This window comes from Myiozetetes cayanensis, unplaced genomic scaffold (genome assembly GCF_022539395.1).
Source record: "Myiozetetes cayanensis isolate MyiCay16 unplaced genomic scaffold, myiCay2020 scf23, whole genome shotgun sequence".
Taxonomy (NCBI): Eukaryota; Metazoa; Chordata; class Aves; order Passeriformes; family Tyrannidae; genus Myiozetetes; species Myiozetetes cayanensis.
The window spans coordinates 8,107,497-8,131,404 of record NW_026087445.1 but is presented as its reverse complement, the minus strand read 5'-3'; the positions used below and the strand labels follow the sequence as shown (position 1 = coordinate 8,131,404).

General features: G+C 57.7%; 1 protein-coding gene across 2 annotated transcripts in view; it reads right to left on the bottom strand.

Moving 5' to 3' along the window:
* NOTCH1 (notch receptor 1) overlaps positions 1-23,106 on the bottom strand; it is a 43,003-nt gene extending 19,897 nt beyond the window's left edge. The window contains exons 1-5 of one of the 2 annotated variants that reach the window (XM_050320050.1): positions 22,986-23,106; positions 21,188-21,269; positions 3,951-4,213; positions 3,262-3,600; positions 117-239 (exon numbers count right to left, since the gene is read on the bottom strand). In XM_050320050.1, the coding sequence (XP_050176007.1) occupies positions 117-239; positions 3,262-3,600; positions 3,951-4,213; positions 21,188-21,269; positions 22,986-23,043 (865 nt within the window). In that variant the 5' untranslated portion in view covers positions 23,044-23,106. The remainder of the gene's footprint in view (positions 1-116; positions 240-3,261; positions 3,601-3,950; positions 4,214-21,187; positions 21,270-22,985) is intronic. The other variant, XM_050320051.1, reaches the window with a different exon arrangement.
* Between the last annotated feature and the right edge of the window lie 802 nt (positions 23,107-23,908).

Sequence of the window (23,908 nt, the reverse complement as noted above, 5' to 3'; positions counted from 1 at the left end):
CGCTCCCCCAGGCTCTATAAGCAGGACAGTTCTGCCCACCCAGCCCCTGGCACCCTCCCAGGGCAGGACCTGTCCTCCCAGCCCAGCCCTGTGCCAGCCTCATGTGCCTGCATTACCTGTCCACTCGGGCGGGCACTGGCAGTTGTAGGTGTTGACGCCGTCCACACAGGTGCCCCCATTCTTGCAGTTGTTGCCTGGGCAGTCGTTGATGTTTTCCTCACAGTTCTGACCCGTGAACCCTGCACAGAGGAGATGTCTGCTGTGATGCCAACTGACCAACTGGCTGTGCCACCAACTCAGCCCCCACCACCCCCTTCCAATGGCATGTTGTTCACTACCAGGTGCTGAGCATGTGCCAGGTGCTCCCAACCTGGCTTTGAAGCAGCCACCTGGTTTCATCCCCATCTCTATCCTGCCTCTGCCAGGGGTGGTTCTGCTGGAGCCTGGAAGGCAGCAGCTTCCTCTGCCGATGAGGGCAGATGAGGTATCCCTGTGCCAAAGCCCCCAGGTCTGGAGACACTTGCCCCGGGCAGCAGAGAATCTGACTCCACATCATAGCTGGAATGAACCAGCGCTTCTCCCACGAAGGCTGGTGGCACCCAGTGCTGAATCACCAGCTTTTAATTTCACTTGTAAAGAGCCTCAGCAGCAGCACTTGCCCTGGAGGAGGATCCAAGTCCTTGCCAGGGTGAGCCACCTCCCCACAGGGCACTGGGCTTATCCCAGCCCACCTCTGACATGGGGAGCCTGGCTGCTTGGGTTTGTTATCACCCCCACCTGATAGCACAGCACTCATGGAAACCCTGCCTCCCCCAGCCTCTCCACCAGAAACAAAACAGCCAGGCCCTTCTCAGGGCACCTGCCAAGCCACACATCCCCCTCTGACCAACATTTGTTTAAAGAGCTGCATTCACTGTACGGCTCCCAAAGCCCCTGATCCAGCTGCTGCCCAGGAGCTGAGGGTCAGGATGGCAATGCCAGCTCACATCAGTTCCCCACAATGCCAGTGTCCATCTGCAGCTCCCCCAGACTCCCCAGAGATATTCTGCTGCTCCAGGCCAGGCTGCTCTCTATGCAGACAGCTCAAAATGTCACCTTCACAGGTAAGGAACGGGTGCTCAGACTCACCCTCTGTGGGATCCCCAACCCCAGACCAGCTGAGGGCTCTCCCCTTGCCCTCTCCATGTTTTTCTCTCCTCAGCCCCATCACATGGGGAGCAGCCACAGGTTTTCACGATTGCTGGTAGGAGCCCAGTGCAGACAACATTGATTTGCACCTCATTTTTAAGCAGCTGGGCTAAGACTGAGCAGCAATAACTGGAAATGTCCTAGATACCAGGATTAACTCATTTTGAACCATCTGAATGAGTAATTAGTGCTGCAATTACTTTAAACTCAGGGTTACATTCTACAGCGATGGCACGATAAAACAGCCCAGATTAGTTTAACTTGAAGAAACCCGGTAGGGCCAGACCTCTCCTGGAATGAAAAGGGGTCATTGTTCCGGGTCTGCTGCACCACATACCAGCGTATCAATCACCCCTTATCATGAGGAACAGCCCCCCATCCCTCCTGCCTCTGCCCGTGGCTGCGCAGCTCCTGCAGCCAGCCATGTGGGATGGTGGAGGTGCCACCCCCCACGGGAGGTGAAACAGCTCCTGCAGGATGCAAATCTCCTGGAAGCGGCCCACGGAGCCGCAGCCGGGCGTGGAAGAGCCGATCCTGCCGGGAGCAGGGATGCTGCCCCAGGGCCAAGCCTCGCCCCTGACGTGCCCCACGCTTGGGCTGCTCAGGGAAAGTGCCTCGTCAGCAGAATGGCAGGGCAGGGCCTGGGCTGCTCCTCCTGCCACCTCCACCTGCCCATCCCCGTGGCAGTGCTGCTCCCAGGGGATGGGGCTCGGAGCTGCTCCGACAGAGCATCGCCCCTGGGAGCTCATCCTGGAAAGAAAGGCTTCCTTCCTGGCACTGCTGGCACAGTCAGCCCCACACCTCACTGTCCCTAAGGACAGGAGCTTTGCTCCAGCCTGGGTGAGCAGGAGATCCTGCAGGGCCCTGGGTATTCTGGATGGTTAATGAGATTCCTGAGTTATTACAGCCAAAAGCTTTGGGAAGGGGATTGAACCTCTGAGCCCGTGTCAGAGATCAAGACAGGATGCCCTACACTGCTCACAGGGATCATGTACCTTCCCCCCAGCAGCAGGCTGGGCTGCCAGGATGCAGCTACATCTGTGCCCACCCCTACCTGGATGCTGTGTCCCCAGTGGAGATGGGGCAGGAGCTACAGGGAGGGAGGCTGGACCTCCCTGTGGCAATGCCAAGCCCTGCCCAGGGTGCAGGGCAGAGAAGGTGCCCACCCCTCACCCTACAGGTCACCAGAGGATCAAAGCAATCCCACGAGAGGCTCCTCAGGCAGCTGCCCACGGCTTCCTTCCCAAAGAGAGGGCGGATGTGTCCCCTCCACATCTGCTGTGAGTGGCCAGTGTTACCGGCTCTGGCGAGAAATGGCACTTGTCCTGGCAAGCACAGCCTGGTCTGGGCTGAAACTGCACTGTTTCATTTCTCCAGCTGACCCAGGGACAGGGGGAGCATGGGGTTGCTCAGCTCCTTCCGCTCCCTGCCCCAACTACGCTGCAAACCACTGTCTGAGGGCAGAAGTGAAAGGGCTTGCTGGGGTCAGGGGCCCTTTCAGAGCTGCTGTTCTTCCCTCTGATTTGAAGGGTGCCAAGCTCTCTTCCAGGGTGACACCATCACTTCCAGGGTGCTGAGCTCCCAGCACAGCCCCATCCGGCCCCCCACGAGAGCCCTTCATGCCAGAGGCTGTAATCCTACTGGGCTGCTCTGGCACTTGCCAGAGGGAGCAGCAGCGAGCATAGAGAGGGTCTTCCTTCCCCAACTCCATTTGCACTCGGAAACTTTCCAAAATAGCTATTCCGGGCTAATTATTCCACTCTGGAAGTGGATTAAGCTAAAGCGGAAAAAGGCACTCTTACTCTGGAATATGAGCATCCGCACAGGGGCCTCTGCTCAAGCAGTTGTTTTGGAAGAGCTATTTTGGTGAAGCACCAAGTATAAAAAGCCCCCAGATGACCTCTCCTCCTCGGGCATCGCTGCCCAGCGTCCTCCCAAAGGCACGTGGCACGAGTTTTGTCCCTCCCAGAGCCGTAACTCACGGGGAGATCGGGCACTGCTCGTTTAAGGCGGACAGAGGAGCTGCAAGAGGGTCCCCAAGCCCTTTCCTCCCCCCTGGGAGGCAGCCCCTACCTGGCAGGCAGGTGCAATCATAGGTGGTGTCTCCAATCTGGCGGCAGGTGCCCCCGTTCTGGCAGGGCGAGGGGTTGCAGGGCACGTAGAGGTGCTCGCAGTTCTGCCCGGTGTAGGCCGGCTTGCAGGAGCACTGGTAGGTGCCCACCTCGTTGGTGCAGCTGCCCCCGTTCTTGCAGACGGGCGGGGAGATGCTGCACTCGTTGACGTCCTGCTTGCAGTTGGCGCCGTGGAAGCCGGCGGTGCAGCGGCAGATGTAGTGGGCTTCGAAGGGCACGCACTGGCCCCCGTTGGCGCAGGGGTTGGAGGCGCAGGGGTCGGCCTGCTGGCAGGTTTTGCCTGGGGAGGGCACGCAAGAGAGGATGAGGATGCAAGTTGCAGCTCGGGGTCTTTGTGGCAGAGACCTGCACTGGGGTGCAGACCCAGATCTGGGACTGGTTGCAACTAATCCCCCTCACCTCAGCCCCTCCATTAACACCGTGCAGGAGGGTCGCAGCTCACCCAGCCTGGACTCTCCTAAACTCCAACCTGAGTTTGCAGACCCCCCTCCCTATCTCCCCCCTAGAACTGAAGGAAGCCAAAACCACGGGCAGCTCTCCACCCACGGGGCTTTTCTAGGAGCAACCCCTACCACAGGCCGTCCCTCTCCCCACGGCCGCGTCCCCACACCGCAGAGTGACACCCCTCACCTGACCACCCGGGCGGGCAGCGGCACTTGTACTCGTTGAGCGTCAGCAGGTCGCAGGTGCCCCCGTTCCGGCAGGGGTTGCTGAGGCAGACGTTGTCGCGGGGCGTCAGGCACAGCTCGTCGGTGAAGCCCAGGCGGCAGGCGCAGGTGTAATCCACGGTGCTGCCGCGCACCACCGCGGTGCAGGTGCCGGCGTTCTTGCAGGGGGAGCTCAGGCAGGGGTTGGGCAGCTGGCACCGCTCGCCCACGTAGGCACCGCTACACCTGGCAGGGGCGAGACGCGCGCCGTCAGCGGGATCGCCCCGAGGGGCCGGGGGGGCACCCGCGCGGCACAGGGACCGGCCCAGCCCCGCATCCCGGCACGCCAGGCCTGGCGGTGGTGGGGCTCTGCCCTGGCTGCTCTGAGCTGGGAAGAGGAAGATGAAAGAGGTGCTGGGAACAAAGGCGTCCCCCATCGAGGGGCCTGCGCCGACTTGCACAACCGCAGCCGCGGCGCTGACGTCCTGCGTCTCGTGGCAGTGAGAGCTTTGCCTCCCCTCTCCTCGCTGAAGAGGAAACCGAGGCACAAGGGACACATGGTGGAACCAGGAGGAGCATCCCCATACCCCTACCCACAGACCCCAATGGAGACATGAAACCATGGGGCCAGGCAGCAAGGGGACATCCCTGCACCCATTTTTATCCTCCCTCCACCCTAAATAGCTCAAACGTGATCAAACGGGGACTCAACAGATGGGACATGGTCCTGCTCCTCACAACCAGCTGAGAGCTTCCCCAAAGCTCAAACCCCGTGCAAGGAGGGATGAGCTGTCCTGGCTGACGCGTCCCTCTGTGTGGGGGCCCTGAGAAAAGACCCCCCGATGGCACCACCAGCTCCACCATCTGTCACTGTTGGCCAACAGGGCTGCAGCAACTGCCTGGTGCAGGGCTGGGGCTGGCAACAGGGACATGCCCCAAGGGCAAATCCCACCAGCCATCCCAGCAGCGCTGGCAGGACCACACAGAGAGGGGAAGGTGTCCCTTGGGAAAGGGAGGACGGAGCAAAGCTGTGCACCTGACATCAAAAGATCCCAGGAATGAGACACAAACCCTCCTGCATGGCACCTCTTGTATCCTGCCAGCCCTGCTCACTTTACACTGCTTCCAGAGGGGATGTTCTGCCCTGGGTGGGCAGTGCCAAGCAGCCGTGGCAAGTATGGCGCGGGAGGAACTGTCCCACACCACGATGGCAATGCCACCAGGGCAGCACAGGGCACAGCGGGCTCAGTTCACGCTCTGTTACCAGAGCCCTAGAGAGCAGAAATAAATCTGGGATCCTGCAGGCATGGCCACGAGGCACGGGTGAGGTAACCCCTGCTGGAGGTGACGGGCAGGGAAGGTGACAGCACCTGGGCACTGGGGGACTGCGGTCCCCGCTGTGCTTTGGTGGGCTGGGGCTCAGGGCACCACGTGCTCACACCTGTTGCCACCAGAGCTGGTGGGATGTTGCATTCCTGAGCCTCGTGCGCGGCCTCCAAGGCTCACATGGCAGGGGGACAAGCAGGGGAGGGGGTCCTGGGGAACACTGCAGAGCGCAGCACTGACCTGCAACCCCCAAAACACGAATGTGGGACTCCTCCAGTGAAGCACAGTCAGCAAACCCCCACCCCCAGGGGCCCCAGCCCGGAGCCACCACTCTTTGCCGCGCCGTGCCGGCGGCACGACCACGTTTCGACCCCGCTCCCCCTCTCTTCTTCCCCCCCTTTTTTTTTTTCCCCCTCTTTTTTTTTTTTTTTTTTTTTTTTTTTTTTTTTTTTTTTAACCCAATTCTGATTTCATTGTTGGGGATTGTGTGAGAATTTGTCAGGATTCGGAGACATTTTGAGTTAATGAGACGGCATTATCCAGGCCAAATGAAAAAGAAAATGTGTATAATAATAAATCAGGGCATCTGCTCGGCACACAAAGGGCGGCGGGGAGCAGGTGTGCATCCTAATGAGGCAGAGCAGCTGCCGGCGCCCGCGGACGATGCCCGGCTCGCCGGCGGCTCCGAGCCCGGGGCGCCTCGACCGCGGGGCGACGGCGCTTCTGGGTGGCTGAGCCACGGCCCCGAGTGGGGGAATGCGGAGGTTGGGGCCGTGGCTGCCTGAGAGAGCTCTTTGTGCGGGGCCCGGGCGGGCGGCACAGGCACGACGCCGGCAAACCGCTCGGGTGTGCAGTCATCTGTTAAAATCCCCGCTCTCCCCCCTCGCCCCTCCTGCCTACCCCGCACCACACACGCTTTTTTTCTTAAAACAATCCTCCGCGCTCCCTCGCGGCGGCTGGCGGACAGGGGGAGCGTCACGGGATTCTCCAATGGGAGAAAAAGGCGGAAAAAAAAAAGAATTCTTTCTCACTCAAAATAATAATAATAATAAAAAGAAGATTGGATGCTGGACAAAGAGCTGCGATGGCAGCGCGGGAACCGCCACGGTGGTGCCGCCGTGGGCAGTCCGGGAGCAGGAGAGGATGCTCTGGGACCAGGAGGCGATGCTCTGCATCCCGGGACAAGGCAGGCGGCCAGCAGGGCTATCTCTGGGATTGGGGCTCCTGCGCTGTGAGGTCAGGGAGAGGGGCACGCAGCCCAACACCCTCCCACCCAATTAGTTTTCGGACCGTTTCCAATTTCAGCGCTGGCGAGCGGTGGTTTGAGCTCAGGGATGGGACGTCGGAGCAGAGCCCAGCCCAAATTTGGGAATGGCTATTAGCCAGGAGGTTAATTAGCGATTGGAGGAAGAATTCTGAGGGGCAGGGAAGTCCCTGCCTGAAGGCACAGGGGGGTTGGGGTCCCTGGCAGTGCCTGGGTTGGGGGCTGCTCCACACCTGGCTGGGCTGCCCAGGTGCTTTCCAGGCTTTTGCTTCAGGAAACCCCTCAAGCTGCATGGTGTTGGGAGATTATTTTTAAATTAATTTCTATTTGTTTGTGTTAAGAGCTGATTTATGGCCACAATCAACTCCAGAAGTGAGGAGGGTGCAGCGGACGGCAGACACCCTTAAAATCCAGCAGTCACTGCTATAACCCACGGAGGAGTTTGCGTCACGCAGCGCGGGACTGCACAACACAGACCCTGTGGGGATGCCCGGTGATTCCTGAATCACAATTTCAGCCTCACTCAGCCACTGCACACATCAGCCCCCAGCTCAGGGAGCCCTCTCAAATCCTTCCATCTTTCTAAATCACCTCGGTTTCTTTTCCAAGGCAATGGCCAGGACGTCCTCCTCCCTCACACTTCCACACTGCTGCTGCATCATCTGTAGATGCTCCTGCCCACATCTGCAACAGCAAGTCCGAAACAAGGCAGGAAAGAGCACATTCCTGGCTGTGGACAAAGCCACAGGATGAATTCCACCATTCCCTTCCCTCACAAGTCCCAGAGCTCACTCACAGAGACTCTGGAGCTGCTCTGGAGCTGCATTTCAAAGCCCAGCAACCGCAGTGGCTTTAGAGAGCCCTGGCTGGGGAGGGAAGCCTGGAGACAAGTCTCGCATGCAAAGCAAGAGATCAAAAACCAGGTGAAGAATCAGGACAGTCCAAGATGTAGTTATTTTTCAACTTTCCCAGGTCTGGAAAGGCCGGATTCAGCAGAGTCAGGTTAGCACACTACAACCTCATCATGCATCCACCTATTTCTCCAGGGACTAAAAACCTCTCCTAAAGCTCAGCCCAGGGACCTGAGCTTTATTTTCTGTAAAAAAACACACCAGGAGGTGGTGGTGTCAGGGCTTCCAGGTGAGCAGACATGGAGGATGCGACGCCCCTCCAGGCTCAGCCAGGTGAAAATCACCCTGTGGTTTTTCCTTTGGCATTTCCCAAGCCAGGGCTACCCAAACCAAACCCCAAGCAGCTTATGGAGATTAGCATATGAGACATTAAAGCTGTGCTTTAATTATAGATTTATGTGTTGGCAGAAGCCAGGGCGGGTGCTCCAGGATCAAAACAGCTCAGAAGGGCCATTAGAAAGTAGCTTTGAGGCGGTGAAATGTGGCCAAGCTCCCCGGGGTCCCAAGGAGCTTCTGTGAAACCCCCAGAGAGGCCAGTGTGGTCACAGTCCCAGCTCCATGTGTGACGTACACCCTGTTCCCAAAACAGGCAGGAATGGCTAAAAATACCGGTGTCTCTGCCTCCCCCCAGTGCAGCTGAGAACCATTTCCACTGACTCATTAACCTGCTGAAGAGGCATCAAACAGCTCCGGTCGGGACCCGCCCTGATGGAAGGTGACGGAATCCCGATCCCGGGGATGGCCAAGCCCTGCTCCAACGCACCACGATCCCTCTCCCAGCACCATTCCAGCACACGGAGCAAGTCACGGCACACTGACCCACAACTCTACGCTTCTGGGGTGTTTTCCACCAAGGGACAAGCACCAGACAGGACAGGGGACAGCAGTCGGTCCCCATCCCTGTGGATGGGGTGTCGCACGTGGAGGGGACGTGCAGGGATGAACACACTGATTTACAACCCCCGAAAGTCTGGGGCTGCCGTCCATCCTGGTGGCTTTTTGTTTCAGGGCGGGTCAGGCAGAGGCTGGGGGCTGGATTCCCACAGCTCTGGGCTGGGATGTGTCTTCCCCCTCCGTGCTGGCCCAGAGCGAGCACCCTGCGTGAGGGGGAGGCGCATTAATAATGCACCGCGCTGCCGACCCATAAATCTCCAGCATGATTCATGGCCAGTGTGAAGGGTGATGGAGAAGGCCTTGTCCAAGGTCAGACAGCAAGTCCCGGGGGACAGCCTGGGAACGGGAACAGCGGCCTCGAATTCCCACCCTGCTCCCAGCACCGAGCCCAGGCCAAATCTGGGTCTGCTCAGCACGAGCACGTGCATTTGTTGTGTCTGCTGCACATCCTTAAGGAGTTACAACCAGTGGTCCAGCACTGCAGCTATTCCAGCAAGGCTCCAGGAGAGCTCAGCAGATCGGATAATCAGAAGCATGAATGAGTTGCAGGAGTGTATCAGAACCTCTGAGCTCTGCTGCCAAGCCACTGTCCCAGCTCTGCTCTACCTGTCTGCTTGCCCGGCTGCGGTGACTCCCAGCACCCCCCCACTCCAGTGCAGTGCTGGCAGAGCTGGGGTGCCCATCCCAGTCCCCCCCATGCCCTGGCTGTCGCACTGGGCGCTCCCTGTGTGTGGCTCGCGCTCCACCAGCCCTTTGTTCGCTCTGTCCCCGCTCGCGGCGCGCAAGGCTTTTCCTCCGACCCACCAGCAACAGGTTTTGTCCCTCCGCAGCAATGCGGGCACTGAAAGCATCCCGAGGCAGATGTTTCTGTGACCTCTGACCCAAGACTAATGTTTTCCTTTCTGTGCTAAGCTGCCATCTGCCACGGCCGGCACAGATGACACCCAGGAGCTCCCGCAGCCCACCCCGCCCCGGCACGGCTCCCGCATGGCGGCACGGGGGCTTTGTCCAAATTTGGGATGTGTCAGCCCTGCACAAGCACAGCCCAGGGGCTCTGGGGGGTGTTTTGGAGGTGCTGGGTGCACGGGGGATGCCCTGGATGTGGGGGCTTAGCCTGCACCACCCACAGCTCACACCACTCGCTGCTCTCCCGTCCACTCCCAGCACGTCCTCCCAAGGGACCCCGAGACCGTGGCAAGGCTGGAGGTAAAACCCACCTCAGGCTTACAACGCACAAAATAAGCCATCAAGCAAAATGGAAACCAGGTGAAAGCTGGAGCACGGCCACTGGACATGTAAGAGCTGTCCCCCATCCCCATCCCATTAGGGGCCAGCCCCACACTGTGGGAGGGGCTGGCAGGGAGCCCCATTCTGGCCCCTGGCCCCGCATCCAGGCTGCCTCTTATCTGCTCTGCTATCACACAACCTCTTCCTCACCCTCATCTGCTGGAAGCATAAACGGCCCTGGTTGTTTTCCCCAAAGTATGAGCAGCGTGGGAAAGCTGAGCAGGGGAGGCTCAGGTCCTTACTCAAGCCCCATTTTAGGGGTTCTTGAGACTAATGGGGCAGCAGCACACCCAGGTGGTGGGTGTGGGGTCTCCCATCATGGGGGGCAGCCCCCACCCTGACAGGCTGGGCTGGGGGATTCTCTGCTCCATGATACCTGTGGCTCGGAACAGCCACTTCAGATGAACCACCCTCTCTGTACCCAGAGCCCCTGTGAGAGCCACCCCAGTGCAGAGAAGGTTGAGAAACCATGACCATGACCTTGCACGGTGCAGAGGGTCCCCACCAAGGAACCATCACACCCCCAGAACCCTCTGCACCAACAAATGCATGGCATGACCAGCAGACGCCTGTGCCAGGGTGGTCTGGACCCAGCGGAGTGAATCAAGTGGCCAAACGTGATCAGGACACTCAGATTTCACATGTTTGCTGGCAACAGCTGAGGGAAGGAGAAACAACCCACAGGAGGGTCTCCCTTAGCTGCACAACAGCCCACAGCCCCTGCAGGCTGCTCCAGCTGCAGAGCAGTGACACAACCCTACCCCGTTGTCCCCACACCTCTCGGGGTAACCGTCATCCTTGGGCTGGCAGGGAACCACAACTGCCTGCTCCACACCTTCCCCTGCACCCCAGCAGCTGCAGACCCTGGGTGATGGGGAAGCCTGCTTTCCATCAGCCAGCCACACACAGGAGTCACCTTTCCAGTTGGGCCAGTGGCTTCCTGCCTGGCACAGCCTGGAAGCAACACCCCAGCTTTCTCCTGAAGTTACACCCTTCCCCGTAAGACACGTTTGCTCACTACCAGCCCAGGGATCTCTGATCTGCCCCGGCTCCAATCCGACCAGAGAAAGGGCCAGTGCTTGGGGATATGTCTCCATGTCCCTGAGACAACAGACATGCTTCTTACTCCACCTTATTCCATTCATTCTTATTCCATTGCCTCCCCAAGAACCCCTCCCATGCTGCACGGAGCAACAGGTGTGTACTACTGTCTGCAGGAGGGCTTCCCAGCGGCATCAGCCTGCCTTGGAAACACCCTGCTGAGCACAGGAGCACACTCTGGAGTCAGGGTATGGCATGGAAAATGGTCCTGCTGGGAAAGCAGAGCTCAGCACCCTGCTCTCTGCTCCCAACTCTCACTCAGCTCCTGGCCTGGCACTGCCACCCTGCTCAGGTGGCACAATACACCTGGAGCCAGCAGAAGGAAATGGGTGCAGGGAGACAAAGGACACTTTTGGACTCTGCCCTGACCTCCCTGGGGCAAGTGGGTCTGTGGATGCTCCCTCTGCCCTGGCAGCCAGGGGCTGGTGGGCTGAGCAGGCAGGGCCGAGCTCACCGTGCCTCACCTGCAGCTTCGCTCTGTGGTTTCTGGCACACGCAGCCGTTAAGAAACCAAAGGCTTTGCCACAGCTCCCAGGGGAGCCAAGGCATGAAGGCAGAGCTGCCCAGCTCCCCTCACCCATGTGGGGCACCCCGACTGGGTGATGCACCCCAAAGCTCCCCCGGCGCCGGCACAGCCCCACAGAAACCTCCAGCGGCCGCGACGCAGCTCCCAGCACCAAAACCCAGCACGAGACCAAACTGGTGGTTTTTTAAGAAGTCCCATCCAGGCCCTGCTTTATTAAACACTCTGGGACACCAGCCTGGGAAAAAAGCAGAGTTTCACACAGGGAGGTGGTTGGCAAAGCAGCAGGTTACTCCAAGTGACATCAGGTTAATAAAGCAGGAGCAGATCTCCACTCTTGTTTAATTAAAAAAGCAAACTGCAATCCCAAGCCTTTGATGTGTTTTTTTTTTTTTTTCTTGTTCCATTTCATTTTTGACCTAGCCCAAGCCATCTAATTGAGATTTTAAGATCCAGACTTTCATCTGGAGAGAAACTAAAGGAATTCCCAAAGCTGGATATGCTCACGGACAGGAGAAGGGAAAAACGTGCTACAGCCCAGTTCCTCCTACGAGCGTGAAGGGAGAGGGAAAAAAATGGCTTTGTTTCTTAAGCAGACATTAGTCAGGATAGTTTGGAAATCAAAGTTCCCATTGTAATGAAAAACAATATAATCCCATTACTAAGCAGAGTGGCCAGCCTATTCACCGGGTGGTAACTGGCTACCTGGGAAGGAGCTGCCTTTCAATGGAGCTTCATTCACAATAAACATGAAAGATGTCGAAGGAAGAGCCCAAGACAAAACTCGCCTCATTCCCACCCTCAACAATGGCTGCTATGAAATATTTGTTTTCCCCAGTTGATGTTTTTTTATATCCTCTCTCGGTGTAAAGCTGCACGGCCCCATTGTTTGTGGGAGCTCTCCTCACTCCGCTCATCCCGGCCCCTGCTCCTTCTCTTGGAGGAGCCCGTTTATGGGGTGACCATGAAGGATGTGCTTCCAGCACAGGATCCCCAGGGAACACAGCCCAGGCAGAGACCAGCACATGATCCCACCACCCATCCATGGGACACAAGTAGCTTTCCTGGGGCAGGTCCTCCAACAAGTGCCAGTGGTGACCAGTGTGCCCATCAAACACCAGTATGGCACCCAGCTCTTTTCCTCCTCTGCAGGCCTGCCTGGCACCTCTGGCATCTGAGAGCACCCCCTGCAACTGCTCCCTGCTCTGGTTTCTCATTTGTAAACTTTTCTCCTTTAAAAACACTTCATTCTTTGAGTCAGCAGAAGGAAAAGTCAGAATTTGGTGGAGGTAAGGAATTTCCAGCTCCCCAGGCTGCTTAGGGTCACTATTCCTTCCCTACCCCTTTTGGGGTAAATGTCCCATTTTCCCTGCAGTGCTGCCCACACTTGCTGCCTGTGCAGGGTGAATTCACAGTGCTGTGCTCCAGGGGCTCTGGCACTGGTGTCAGACCGCTCTAAGGAAATGATGGACTCTCTTTTTTCCCTTTCCCCTCAAACCAAGCCTTGGTTAAACACCGTGCAGCCCGAGAGCCAAATATGGAAAACTCCCACGCGTGACCCCACCATCCCACTCTTCTAATCCTGAACATAAAACCTACGATTAGGATCTGAACAGCCACCAAAAGTTTAAACAAGCTAAATTTAGCTCCAATATTTATAAACAAAGAGGAGATGGGGGTTTAGCAGAGCACAAGGGTGCCCCTACGGCACAAACCCAACCGAAAGCCAGAGAAAATTCCTGCCGGGGATGTTTCGGTGAGATGGGGAGTGGGCAAAGGTGGATCCAGCTCCCCCCAAGCTCATGGCCACAAAGCTGCTGGTTTCCCCTGGCGAGCAAACCTCCCAAAAATAGTTACCAGCCCACTTGCCCACTTGGAAACCACGTGCTGAGGGATGTAAAGCACCACCGAGCAGACGGGTATCAGCTCCCGGGATCCGTATCCCGGGATTTCTGTTGCCGCCGAGTTTAACCAAGGAAACGGCGAGGGAGGGAGGGAAGACTCTGCCTCCGACACCTTTTGCCGGCAGAAATCCCTGTGTCAACATGACGCCCTCGCCGAGGGAGCAGGGACAATGGTGGCGGCTCTGCCCTCCGGCCGCAGCCTGCATTCCTGCCCCCCTCCCCTGGAAACCCCCCTTTTGTGGGGAGCAGCAGGCCCTGTGAAAGGGCCGTCTGTCGCCCTGCCTTTTGACTTGGAGGTCTGTGTCTAACATTTTAATAGGGGCTGGGGGCCGGGAGAGGCTCCCCCTCCTCCCGGGCTGCTCCCCCGTGGGGTCACTCTCCCAGCCCGCCCCAAAGCCGGGCAGCGGGTGCGAGGGCGGGAACTGGGAGCTGATGGTGTGGCACATCCCACTGCGGACAGCCACATTCCTCCACCTGCTCAAGAGGAGCCATCCGATGGGTCAACCACCTGTGAGTGCCTTTGGGAGGGTGTCCTTCTGATCCCCCATGCAAGGATGCACTGGTGGGGTGGGAACACTGGGACATGATCTCCTCCATGGCTGCTCATCAACAGCAGAAAATTTCCATCTTAAAATAAACCACTGGACATTCACAAATGCTCAACCCTCAGGCAGTGGTGCCAGAGGGGAGAGTGGGGTCCTTGGGGTCCCATCACCCTGCTGACACCAGCTCTCTCAGCAAGGGGACGTGGGACAGAGCAGCTGACAAAGCCAAGAGCCCCAGTGCCAAAGGCTCCTTTCCTTGCTTCTCTTGGGGACAGTTGTGGTGGACACGGGTAGTGCCACATCACACCAAGAGCCACAGGGGAGGCTGAGGAGGAATTGGCAGCTGGACACAAGGCTCGGCCCTTGCAACAGCCAGGGACTGATCCTGCACAGCTCAGGAGGTCCAAGCAAACCTGGCACTGCCAATCTCAGCTACACCGACTTTAGATCAAGCTCAAAGCAACAGGCTCCACAGTCCATGGGTGCCCCTCCAGCACCCAGCCCTCCCACCCCACCACCACCAGGCCACTTGCCTGCAGGGTGCCCCTTCTATTAAATAAGGGCAACGTTATAGCATCATTAAAACTTAATAAATCCATTTCCCATATAAATACCATTAAATTCAGATTTTGGGGAAGGGAATTAGGGTGAAAACTTGTTAAAAGAAAATGACTCCTGCGCAAATAAATTTTTGCAACTTGACTGAGCATGAAAGTTTCCCATTAAAATGCAGCTCGGCTCCCTTTGCTGGAAATGTGCAAGAGCCTAATAACCAGGGCCTAAACATTAACTGTTTAACTGGCTTTTCCAATATTAACTCCAGGCTGCCACGGGGGGAAGGGGAGGACGTGACGGGTGAAAGCTCAGAGCAGACATTAATTACTGCTGTGCGAGGGAGGCGCACCCTGAGCGCGCACCGCTCGCTTCTCACCAGCACCCTGTCCCAGGGCTCATGGTGGGACTTTGGGGCTGTTCTGATCATGGCCAGGAGTTGGACTCCATGATCCTTGTGGGCCCTTTCCAGCTCAGGATGTTCTTTGGTTCTCAAGAGACATCAGTGTTGGACATGGCATCACCCCTGCTGTGCGTGAAGTAGTGGGCGCGATTGCTGCCCCATCAGTTGATGACCATTGTAGGTCCCTTCCAACTGCAAATATTCGATTTTGGGGGGAAGAGCTCCCCATATGGCCCAGCCAAACATCTCTCCCCCATCCCCAAGGCCTCACACAGGCTTTATTCCTGTATCTCTCACATTAAGCACTGCATTTACCCATGGGAACCACCATCAGCAGGTTGCCCAGAGAAGCTGTGGCTGCCCCAGCGCTGGACGTGTCCAAGGCCAGGTTGGATGCGGCTTAGAGCAACCTGGACTAGTGAAAGATGTCCCTGCCCATGGCAGGGAGTTGGAACAAGATGGTCTTTCAGGTCCCTTCCACCCCAAACCATTCCACAATTCTCTGATCACCTAATTCACCTCCCTGAACCAGGGTGCAGCTGGCAGCTTGTGCTGCTCCTTCTCACACTGAGACAGGTTTTGATGTTCAGGTGACCAACTGCAAATGGAGGGAAACTGAGGCACTAAGCACACCTTGCTGGAGGTATGTGGAAACCCCCACCCCACCCCATAAGGCAGACCCCTGCCCAAGGGGCACCTGCCAGCATGAGGGGGTGAGAGGAGAGGACCTGACCCACAGGATAAGCACTAGAGCTGTAGACAGAGATGCTGCAACAAGTCTGGGTGCTGCCACACTCCGAGGAAGGCAGAGTCCACACATGGGTGTGCAGGTGTGAACAGGCACCATCACCCCTGACCAGATGGTCAGCTGGAAATAGTGCTGAGCTGCTCCACCAGCAAGAGCCAGATGTTAAACACTGGGGTGTTCCCAGCCGGGCATCTCTAACTGTCCTGGGGCAGATGGGAGCTGCCATGGGGTTTGGTGTCATTGACACCCAGCAGGGTGCTGCACAGACTTCCCAACATCACACACAACAGACATGCAAAGAGAGTTGTGATGTGAAATCCCACTGGGCTTCCAAAGCCCTTCAGCCCCCGGCTCTGCGACGCTGGTCAGACCCTGAGAATGCCAGGGGTGCCAAGGCAGGGCCTGACCCTCACACCTCTCTGCCCCTGGGTGCCTCCACATCCAGGTACCCAGGAATCAAAGATACAACAATCCCCCTCAACACCAGAGCAGCATTTCTGTGCTTATTCCAGACCTTTGGCTCGTGCCAGGAGCTGCAGCTTTACCCCACACCAAAGTGCGAGCACAGCCCTGGGCTGGTGAGCACCCAGCACAACACCCATGGCCAACAGTCTTTGAGATGGGAGTAACACCAACCTGCTGCTGCCACTACCTCTCCAGGCCACTGCAGGATGGTGCTTTTCCATGGACAGATGGTCTGGGAAAGCTGGGATGCCTTCTCCCCTGCAGCAAATCCAGGCTCTTGAGAGTACCATGCAGCAAGATAGCATCAGGGACTGGGAGGATTTGGGCATAGCTGCTGGGCTGGGTGACTGCAGCACCATCCTTCAGGTGCTGGGACTCAGCACCATGTGCCAAGGGCTTGTAATGAGATGAAAACACCATTCAAGAAGCATCTGGAATCACCCCAAACCATCACCTCTCTGGCCTGATGGTCTTTCTAACCCTGGACCCCAAAGCAAAGAGCTGCAAGGACCAGCCCAGGACCAGCCTGGGGAGCAGTGAGTGAGCAGCCCAAGTCCCCACAATGCTGCCTCATCCCAGGTGGCAGCAGGAGCTGGGCAGTCCTCAGGGATGACTGGACACAGCCTGAGTGGAGCAGGTGGACCCTGAACACCTTTTTGGTTGCTGGAATGGAGGCAGGATTCAACTGAGATCCCACTGCAGGTCTGCTTTCCAAGGGGGAGTTAAGTTGTATCCCAGAGGCTCTTCCACTCCGCAGCCCTAACACATGGTCTAAAACCTTCACCTGGGGTTTGGCAGCACAGAGACCACAGAGAAGTCTCCATCCAGATCCAGAGCTTACCAGCTCTCCCTGACTGCACCCCGAGGCTACTCCCTCGTTAAACACACTGATGCTCTATAAATTTCACATTCCACTCATGTACACACGCCGTTACCACTTGGGACACCTACCAACACGAGCAAAACGAGGGTCACCACACCTCCAGGCCTGGAAAAAGCAGGTTAATTTCCAAACAATGTTATTTTAAAACTTGCTAACTGCCTCCTGATTATGTTGTCCGAGCCCTTAATTGGTGCATAGCCTGGTCTTGCAGTGACTTATACTTGTCACCCTCATGCTACATACAATAAACCATAACAGCCCGGGAGGTGAGGCCAGGTATGCAGAATCAGCTGGAACAAATGGACGTGTTGTGGCTGCCAGCAGGGAGGCAGACAGTGAGTCAGGGGGTGCAGGTGGAACAGATTTTGGTGGATTAAAACATACCCCGTGCACTGCATCCCATCATGAAGATTGAAGATGCCCTGCTCATTGCACGGGGGGCTGGACTAGGTGACCTTTAAAGGTCCCTTCCAAGCCAAGCTGCTCTGGGGTCACAGGTCTAACAGCTGTGAGTAAACAGGAGGAAACAGCCCCTCTGATCTCAGGTGATGATGGCCACTGTGAGTACTGCATCCCCCCTGTACCCCTGAGCAAATTCATGCCAGCAGGCACCACCCCATCTCTCCTGCTCATCTCTGTGCCGCAGGGACTGCTGAGGGAGCCACTGAGACATCTCCTGAACGTGGCCCACGCTGGCCACGCAGTACAACCCTCTGCCCCATCGCAAGCATCCAAGCCATGAGAAAAATCAAGCAAAAAAACCTCAGCTCAAGCAATAAAATCCCAAGGCAAGTGAACAGGAGAGAATAGAACCACCTGAGACAACTGATAACCATCGAGACGCCTTGCAGAGAGGAGAGGGGTAAACAGATTCTTTTAGAAAGGAGCTAAAACCCCTGCTGCTGTCCCAATGACCTCACCAGCTGGGCTTCTCAGCTAAGTTTCTCTTCCACTGGAATTCACAACAGGTGACACTTTTGTATTTTTAATCTCCCCTCTTACCCATTTCCACCTTGTTCTTTCCGAGAATGAGATCAGACTTGAAAGAGCCACCAAGAGTTCTCAACATGGCTGAATCACTGCTCCTCTAGTTCTTTAAGGGCTTCCTCTGGCTGATTGTTCAACACTCCACCCTCTTCCTCTCCAGCACCGAGACTGCATTTTTTCTTTGTTATTATTTCATGGAAATAACGCTGGGTTAAAGCACATGAGAAAAACCAAACCAGAAGGAAACTTCCGCCCTTTACAATGAGATAACAATGACTGAGCAGTTGAATAACTTGAAGGGTACAGAGACTTGCAGGGCTCAAATCACTCCTCTGCCTTCCTGGTTGTCTCCTGAAAGAGTCTGGAGCTAAAATAATCATCTCTTCCCGCTATGGTCCCCCTCTGAATATTTCTTCCCTTGCTTCTGGCCCGCTGCCCATGGAAGCTGGTGGTGGCAACGGGCACCAGCTCAGGAGCCATTGCCCTGGCTGAACTACAACACCACACTGATTCATAAACAGAGGAAGTACTTTAGCAAACCGACTTTTCCCCCTTTTCAGCACAAACCTAGTGATTCATTTAACTTATTCCTTCCCTCTGCCGTCTCGTTTGCTTCTCTGGGCAAGAGGATGACAACCCAGGCACAGCTCCTCTGACTTTAATGGTGAGAGGCTGGTGGAGCGGGGTTGGAAACTCAGTTCTCTTTCATTCCATCTGCTTTTAACTAGCAGAGCAAGGGAGGTCCTGGGAATAAATGTCACATGGCACGGCGAGCTAAAATCAGCCCGACTCATTTGCGGGGATGCCAGTCAAAACTAGAGTTATCCAACAGTCTAATTAGGAGCTATCACTAGAAGTCAAAACTGCCTCTTGGAAAAACCTCCTCATTTTGTCTGGGAAAATGCCTTAGCCAAAGGCGAGTGCCTTTTCTGGAATGCCACAGCTCCCCAGTGCCACGAAACCTCACGTCAAACCCCGCAGCAGCCACCAACTCCAGACCAGACCTTTTAAAGCTCCGGGACAGAAACACCCCATGCCTTCAGCTGGGGTTTGTGCAAGACACAGGAAACTCTGCTGCTGCTCTTCCAGCACTGGAAGACCCGGACAACCCTGCCAAGATGGAAAACAGCTCCAAAGCAGCTTAATTAGGGCACTTCTGTCGCGAGCCCTCCCGCCGATCCAACGCTCAGTCCCCTCCATTCAGCCAAAGCCCTGCGCCGCCTGGCAAAGGGACAAGCAAGATAAGGCACCTGGAGCTTTACAAACTACCCCTGTAAAATAATAAAGGCAGAGAAAGCTCCTCATCTTGCACCAGCGATCCCCTTTCTGTAACAGGGCCGATAACCCAGGGGTTGGGAGTTATCAGAGTCGTCTCCACGTAACCCAACGAGCTCTGTCCCGCCACAAGCACCGGGACACTCGTCCACTGGAGTAGCGTCTCCCTCATACGCTATTTATTTCACTCCACTTTCTAATTGGATTTGTGGGGGCAGCACAATGGGGCTTTATGGCCAAACTTTGTTAAGTGCCAGGCCGAGCAGAGATGTGGCCAGCAGCCAAAATGGTGCATTTCACGCAGGCGCCAAAGGGCAGTGCCAAGCTTTTCTGCGTCTGGTATCTGTGCTCTTGGCTCTGCTTTGTTTAAGAAGCTTGGAAGCAAAACTCCTCGTAAGGAGATATTCAAACAAAGTGAAAAACCGGGGTTTTGCGAGTTGCTATCAGATAACTCGGGAAGTTGCACCTCCTCCAGCCTGGCTGTACCTCCAATATCTGCCCCCATCGCCCTGCACAGGACAAGAGCTTTAACACATGGAGCACACACACACCTTGGGCTCCTGCAAAAGTAACTCACACACACTCACGAAGCCATCACGGCGTCTGCAGCCAAGAGAGAGGCAGTTATTCACAGCTAGCAAGCAAGAAGTTCTATAAAGTTAACTTTTTCTCTTAAAAAAAAAAAACCACCCCGAGCCCACTTCGGCGGCTTCTCCAAATAGAGCTCGCACACATCAGATCTAATTAGATTCCATCACCATCTGCACATGAAATGTAAATCAGGAGTTGCAGAGACTTAAGAAGAAAAGGAAAGAATGACCACAGGGAAAAGGAGGGGTGTAAGGTTGGGGAGGGGGTGGAGGGTTGGGCATTCTGGGAAGCCATACATGATTAGTCACACAGCATTAATCTGCCTCCCTTAACAATAGCTGCCGAATTTCGACCGAATCCCAGCTGTCGCTCTTTGAATGAAAGAAAACAAGATTTAGAGCGTCAAGCGTTGGTAAGGGCTTCTGTGCAAAAAAAAGTGGCGTGCATTCATTAGTGGCTCACAAAGGGACCCAGCCTTTGTCCATTAAATTGCTCATGTGCCTGATTGATTTGCTGATTTATTTGCACCAAAGGGTTGGGGGGCTCAGCTTGGAGAAGGGGGCGGGAGGTGCCCGGCTACTGGGCAGAGTAACGGCACCCAGGCGGATTTGCAAAAAAGCAACAGGCATTGTCAAGGGAAACTGCCACTCAACAGGTTGGGATTGGAAATGCCTCCAGGTTCCTCCGCCGAGGACTTCCTATTTGGAAATTTGGGGTGGGTGGGAACGTCTCCCCGCCTGCTCTCAGCTCAGGCCACGATCAACAGGCAGAGGGGAAATCTGGCCGGAAAACAGAGCCTTGCCCATTCACATTTCTTTTATGGAATAGTTTTAAAAAGGGAGCTGGAGCCTTATTCATTTCTCTTGGTTATTGTTCCCTGGGAGCCTGGAGTGAATCGGCCATCGCTGCGGTGGGTCGGTTGGTCCTTCAAAGAGTCCCAACGCTTTACACATCCGTTTCCCCACAATCAGCTTGGAGAAAGCCCCGGCCTGGGTGCCAGGTCCTGCCAGGAACACCAGGCTAGACCACAGCTTGGCACCAGCACTGGCAGGGCTGCAGGGAGGAGGTGGCCCCGCTCCCCTGGTGATGGACATGGACATCATTGGGGCAGCTCCAGCAGCCAGAGCCATGCCATGAAACCTCTCTTGAGTGTTTATTGGAGACGTACTGGTCACCCCATGAACTGCAAGGGACTGAAAGGCAATGCTTCAGGGCCAGGAGGGAGTAGCTGGAAGACAGACAGACAGACAGCCTCCCTCCACGCCCGACGGTCCAACGAGTGCCGCAGGCTGGCCCTACCTCCTGCTCCATCAGCAGGGCAGTCTGCATAGGTTAACACCAGCAAAACATGGCCCTTTGCCCATGTTTTTCCACCCAGCTAGGAACAAAGCCCGATCCTGCCAAACTCGCGGTGACTCCTACACAAGCAGGTTATTCTTGCCACTCAAGGAAAGAAAACGCATCTTGCCCTATTAAATCCAGAGCCTTCAAAGCAAAGTCAACATGCATGTCAATACTTCGGTCGGGGGAGATGAAAATCCTCTGGCTCCTCCATACTTACTGGCACACCTCCGTCCCGTTGGGAAAAGTTTCACACTTGCCCCCGTTGAGGCAGGATTCGGCGAGCTGCGTGCACCGTAAACCTGCAAACAGAGGGACAGCGTTAGCCACAGCGCAGGTCCCAGGGTGGCAGCAGTCACTTAGACTGGGGAGAGGCTTGCTGAGACCCCCAGAGCCCCCTGCACCTGTGCTGCCTGGTGAGGTGGGGGTACAGCACCCAGCAGCCCCCACCCGCAAGGGTGATGGGGGCAGGCAGGGACTGCGTGGCCTCAACTGTGAGAGGCTCACCTAAAAATAAACTCGGGGTGGGTTTGAGGGTAGGCTGTGCCTGCTTCTCCAGCAGGAGGACTGACAGAGAGAAACCCCAGATCAGGCCCTTGAGTGACAAATGCCATTTGCGAGAAACCATCTGCCCCAGGGCCCATGAGTTACCATGAACTCGGTAACGAAATGAGTCGCCCGTCATAACTTGCTGCGAGTACAGGTTTCATTGTCTGGCCCTCAGAGCCAAATTCTGCAGAGTTACCACAGCAACTCGCTGAAAGTACCAGAATCGCTTCCGACTTCCACCCTGGCTCGCTCTTCCCCTTCTCTGCCCCGCTCGCTCTTCACGGTAACTGGTTCTGTGACACGCGTGTGCAGCCGGGGCAGTTTCACATTGAGCCATTTCAGCTTCGCACTGTCACCACCACAACCAAAATCGTGCCCTGGATGGGCGCCGAGCCCACGCACCTCGGGAACATCCCGCTGGGGCTCCGGCCCCAGCCCCACGTGTCCCCGTGGGGTGTTGGGGACCACTCAGATCAGGCACAACTTCCTGCAAAGTTTTCCTCAGAGGGTTCCCAGCCCCGCTGTGGGGCGAGGGCAGCGCCACTGCCTCCGCTCCCCAAAATCCTCCCAGGGCTCTCCGGAGGAGGTTTCTAGCTCTGCCCCGGGACGCGGGGAGCACCGCAGGGCTCCGGCCCCGCAGGACGGGCTGCCCCGCAGCGCCGTCCGCTTTGGGGGCTCTTTTTCCCGGCCCCAAACCCACCACCCCCGACGGTCTCGCAGCGCTTTGCGGCGAAGCTCCCGGTCCCGCCCCGGGAGGGGGGAGCTCCGCGGGGGAGGCCGGGGACCTCGACTGACTTTCAAGAAACAGGAAACCGAGAAAAAAAATTTGCAAAACGGTCAAAAGCTCTCGCAGAACAACAGCAGGAGCGCCCTAACCCTCGCGCCCCTCCGCCGGGCCGAGCCCCCGTTCTCAGGCGCCCCCCCGGTACCGAGCTCCGCTCCCCCGACGGCAGCGAGCGCCGCTCCCCGCGGCAGCCCCCGGCACCGAGCTGCGGTTCGCGGTGGCCCCGGGCTCCTCCTTCGGGGCACCGAGCCCCGGCCGCCGCCGCGAGGCTCAGCCCCGTTCCCCTCCACGGTTCCGGCCGCGGCTCCCCCGGCGCCGCCGAGCTCCGGCCACCCCCGCGGGGCTCAGCCCCTCGGTCCCTCCGCGGTGCCGGCCCCGCTTCTCCCGGCTCCGGGTCCGCCCCGCAAGAGGCGAGCGCGGTCCCCGCGCCTCCCGCGGCACCGAGCGCCGGTTCCCACGAGGACCCGCGTCCCGCACCCCTCCCACACCGAGAGCGCCGCGCTCCGCTCCCGCCGCAGCAGCCGAGTCCCGGTTCCCACGGGAAAGTCCCGGCCCGGACCCCCCCTCGGCACCGTGCTCCGGTGCCCGCCGTGCCCCGCCGCGCCCGGGGCTCCCGCCGCGCCCGGCCCCGCTCCCGGCAAACTTCCTGCGGGGCGGCGGGTGCGGGGCCCGCGGCGGCCCTCACCTCGCGTCAGGGCGGGCAGCAGGAGCACCAGGAGGCCGGGCGTCAGGAGCCGCTCCATCCCGCTCTGCTCCCGCCGCTCACAGCCGCATAGATCCGCGGGGCCTCGGCCGAGCCGAGCCGAGCCGAGCCGGTGCGGGTGCGGGTCCGCGCCGCCCCGCCGGGAGCCCCAAACACAGCGCGCCCAAGCGCAGCGACTCCGAACACGGCGCCTCCCGCGGCTGCTCAGCCCCGGCGGGCCGGGCAGGGCGGCGGGGGGCGGGACGGGACGGTGCGGGGCGGGCCGGGCGCGGCGGGCCGGGAGGGGATGGGACGGGACGGGAGAGACGCTCCTCCCTGCCCAGCCCCGGGGGCCGCCGCTGAGACCCCCCCTTCCCGCCACCGAGGGTCGCTGAGTGGGACGAGGAGCGGGGCTGAGGGGTCCGCGCAGCCCCCACGGGCAGCCCCAGGGTAGCCCCTTCCTTCCATGCAAGCACCGGGCACCTCCAGTGCAGTCCCCCGTATGCGGCCACCAGACACCCGCGGTGCTACCACCGGACACCCCCGGTGTAGTCCCTCCCCGGCAGCTCCGGACACCCACGGTGCAAGCCCCCATGTAATCCCCTCAAGCCCGCAGTGCAGCCCCCCATCCCCAGTGCATCTCCATCACAGCACTCCAATGAGCAGAGCGCCAGTGCAGCCTCGGACACCTCCATGAAGACCCCCCAAGCAGCCCCCAGACAGTTCCAGTGCGACCCCTGGACATCCCCAGTTCAGCCCCCACCCTATCCTTGATGCAGCCGTCCCCATAATCCCACTGCAGTTCCCCCATGGTCCCCAGTGAAGCCCCAGTACAGCCCCCTCAGCCCCTGCACAGCCCCTGGGCCAGAGCACCCACTCAGTGACCACAGAAGCGCCCAGGTCCCCACGGTGTGCCCAAGGAGGGG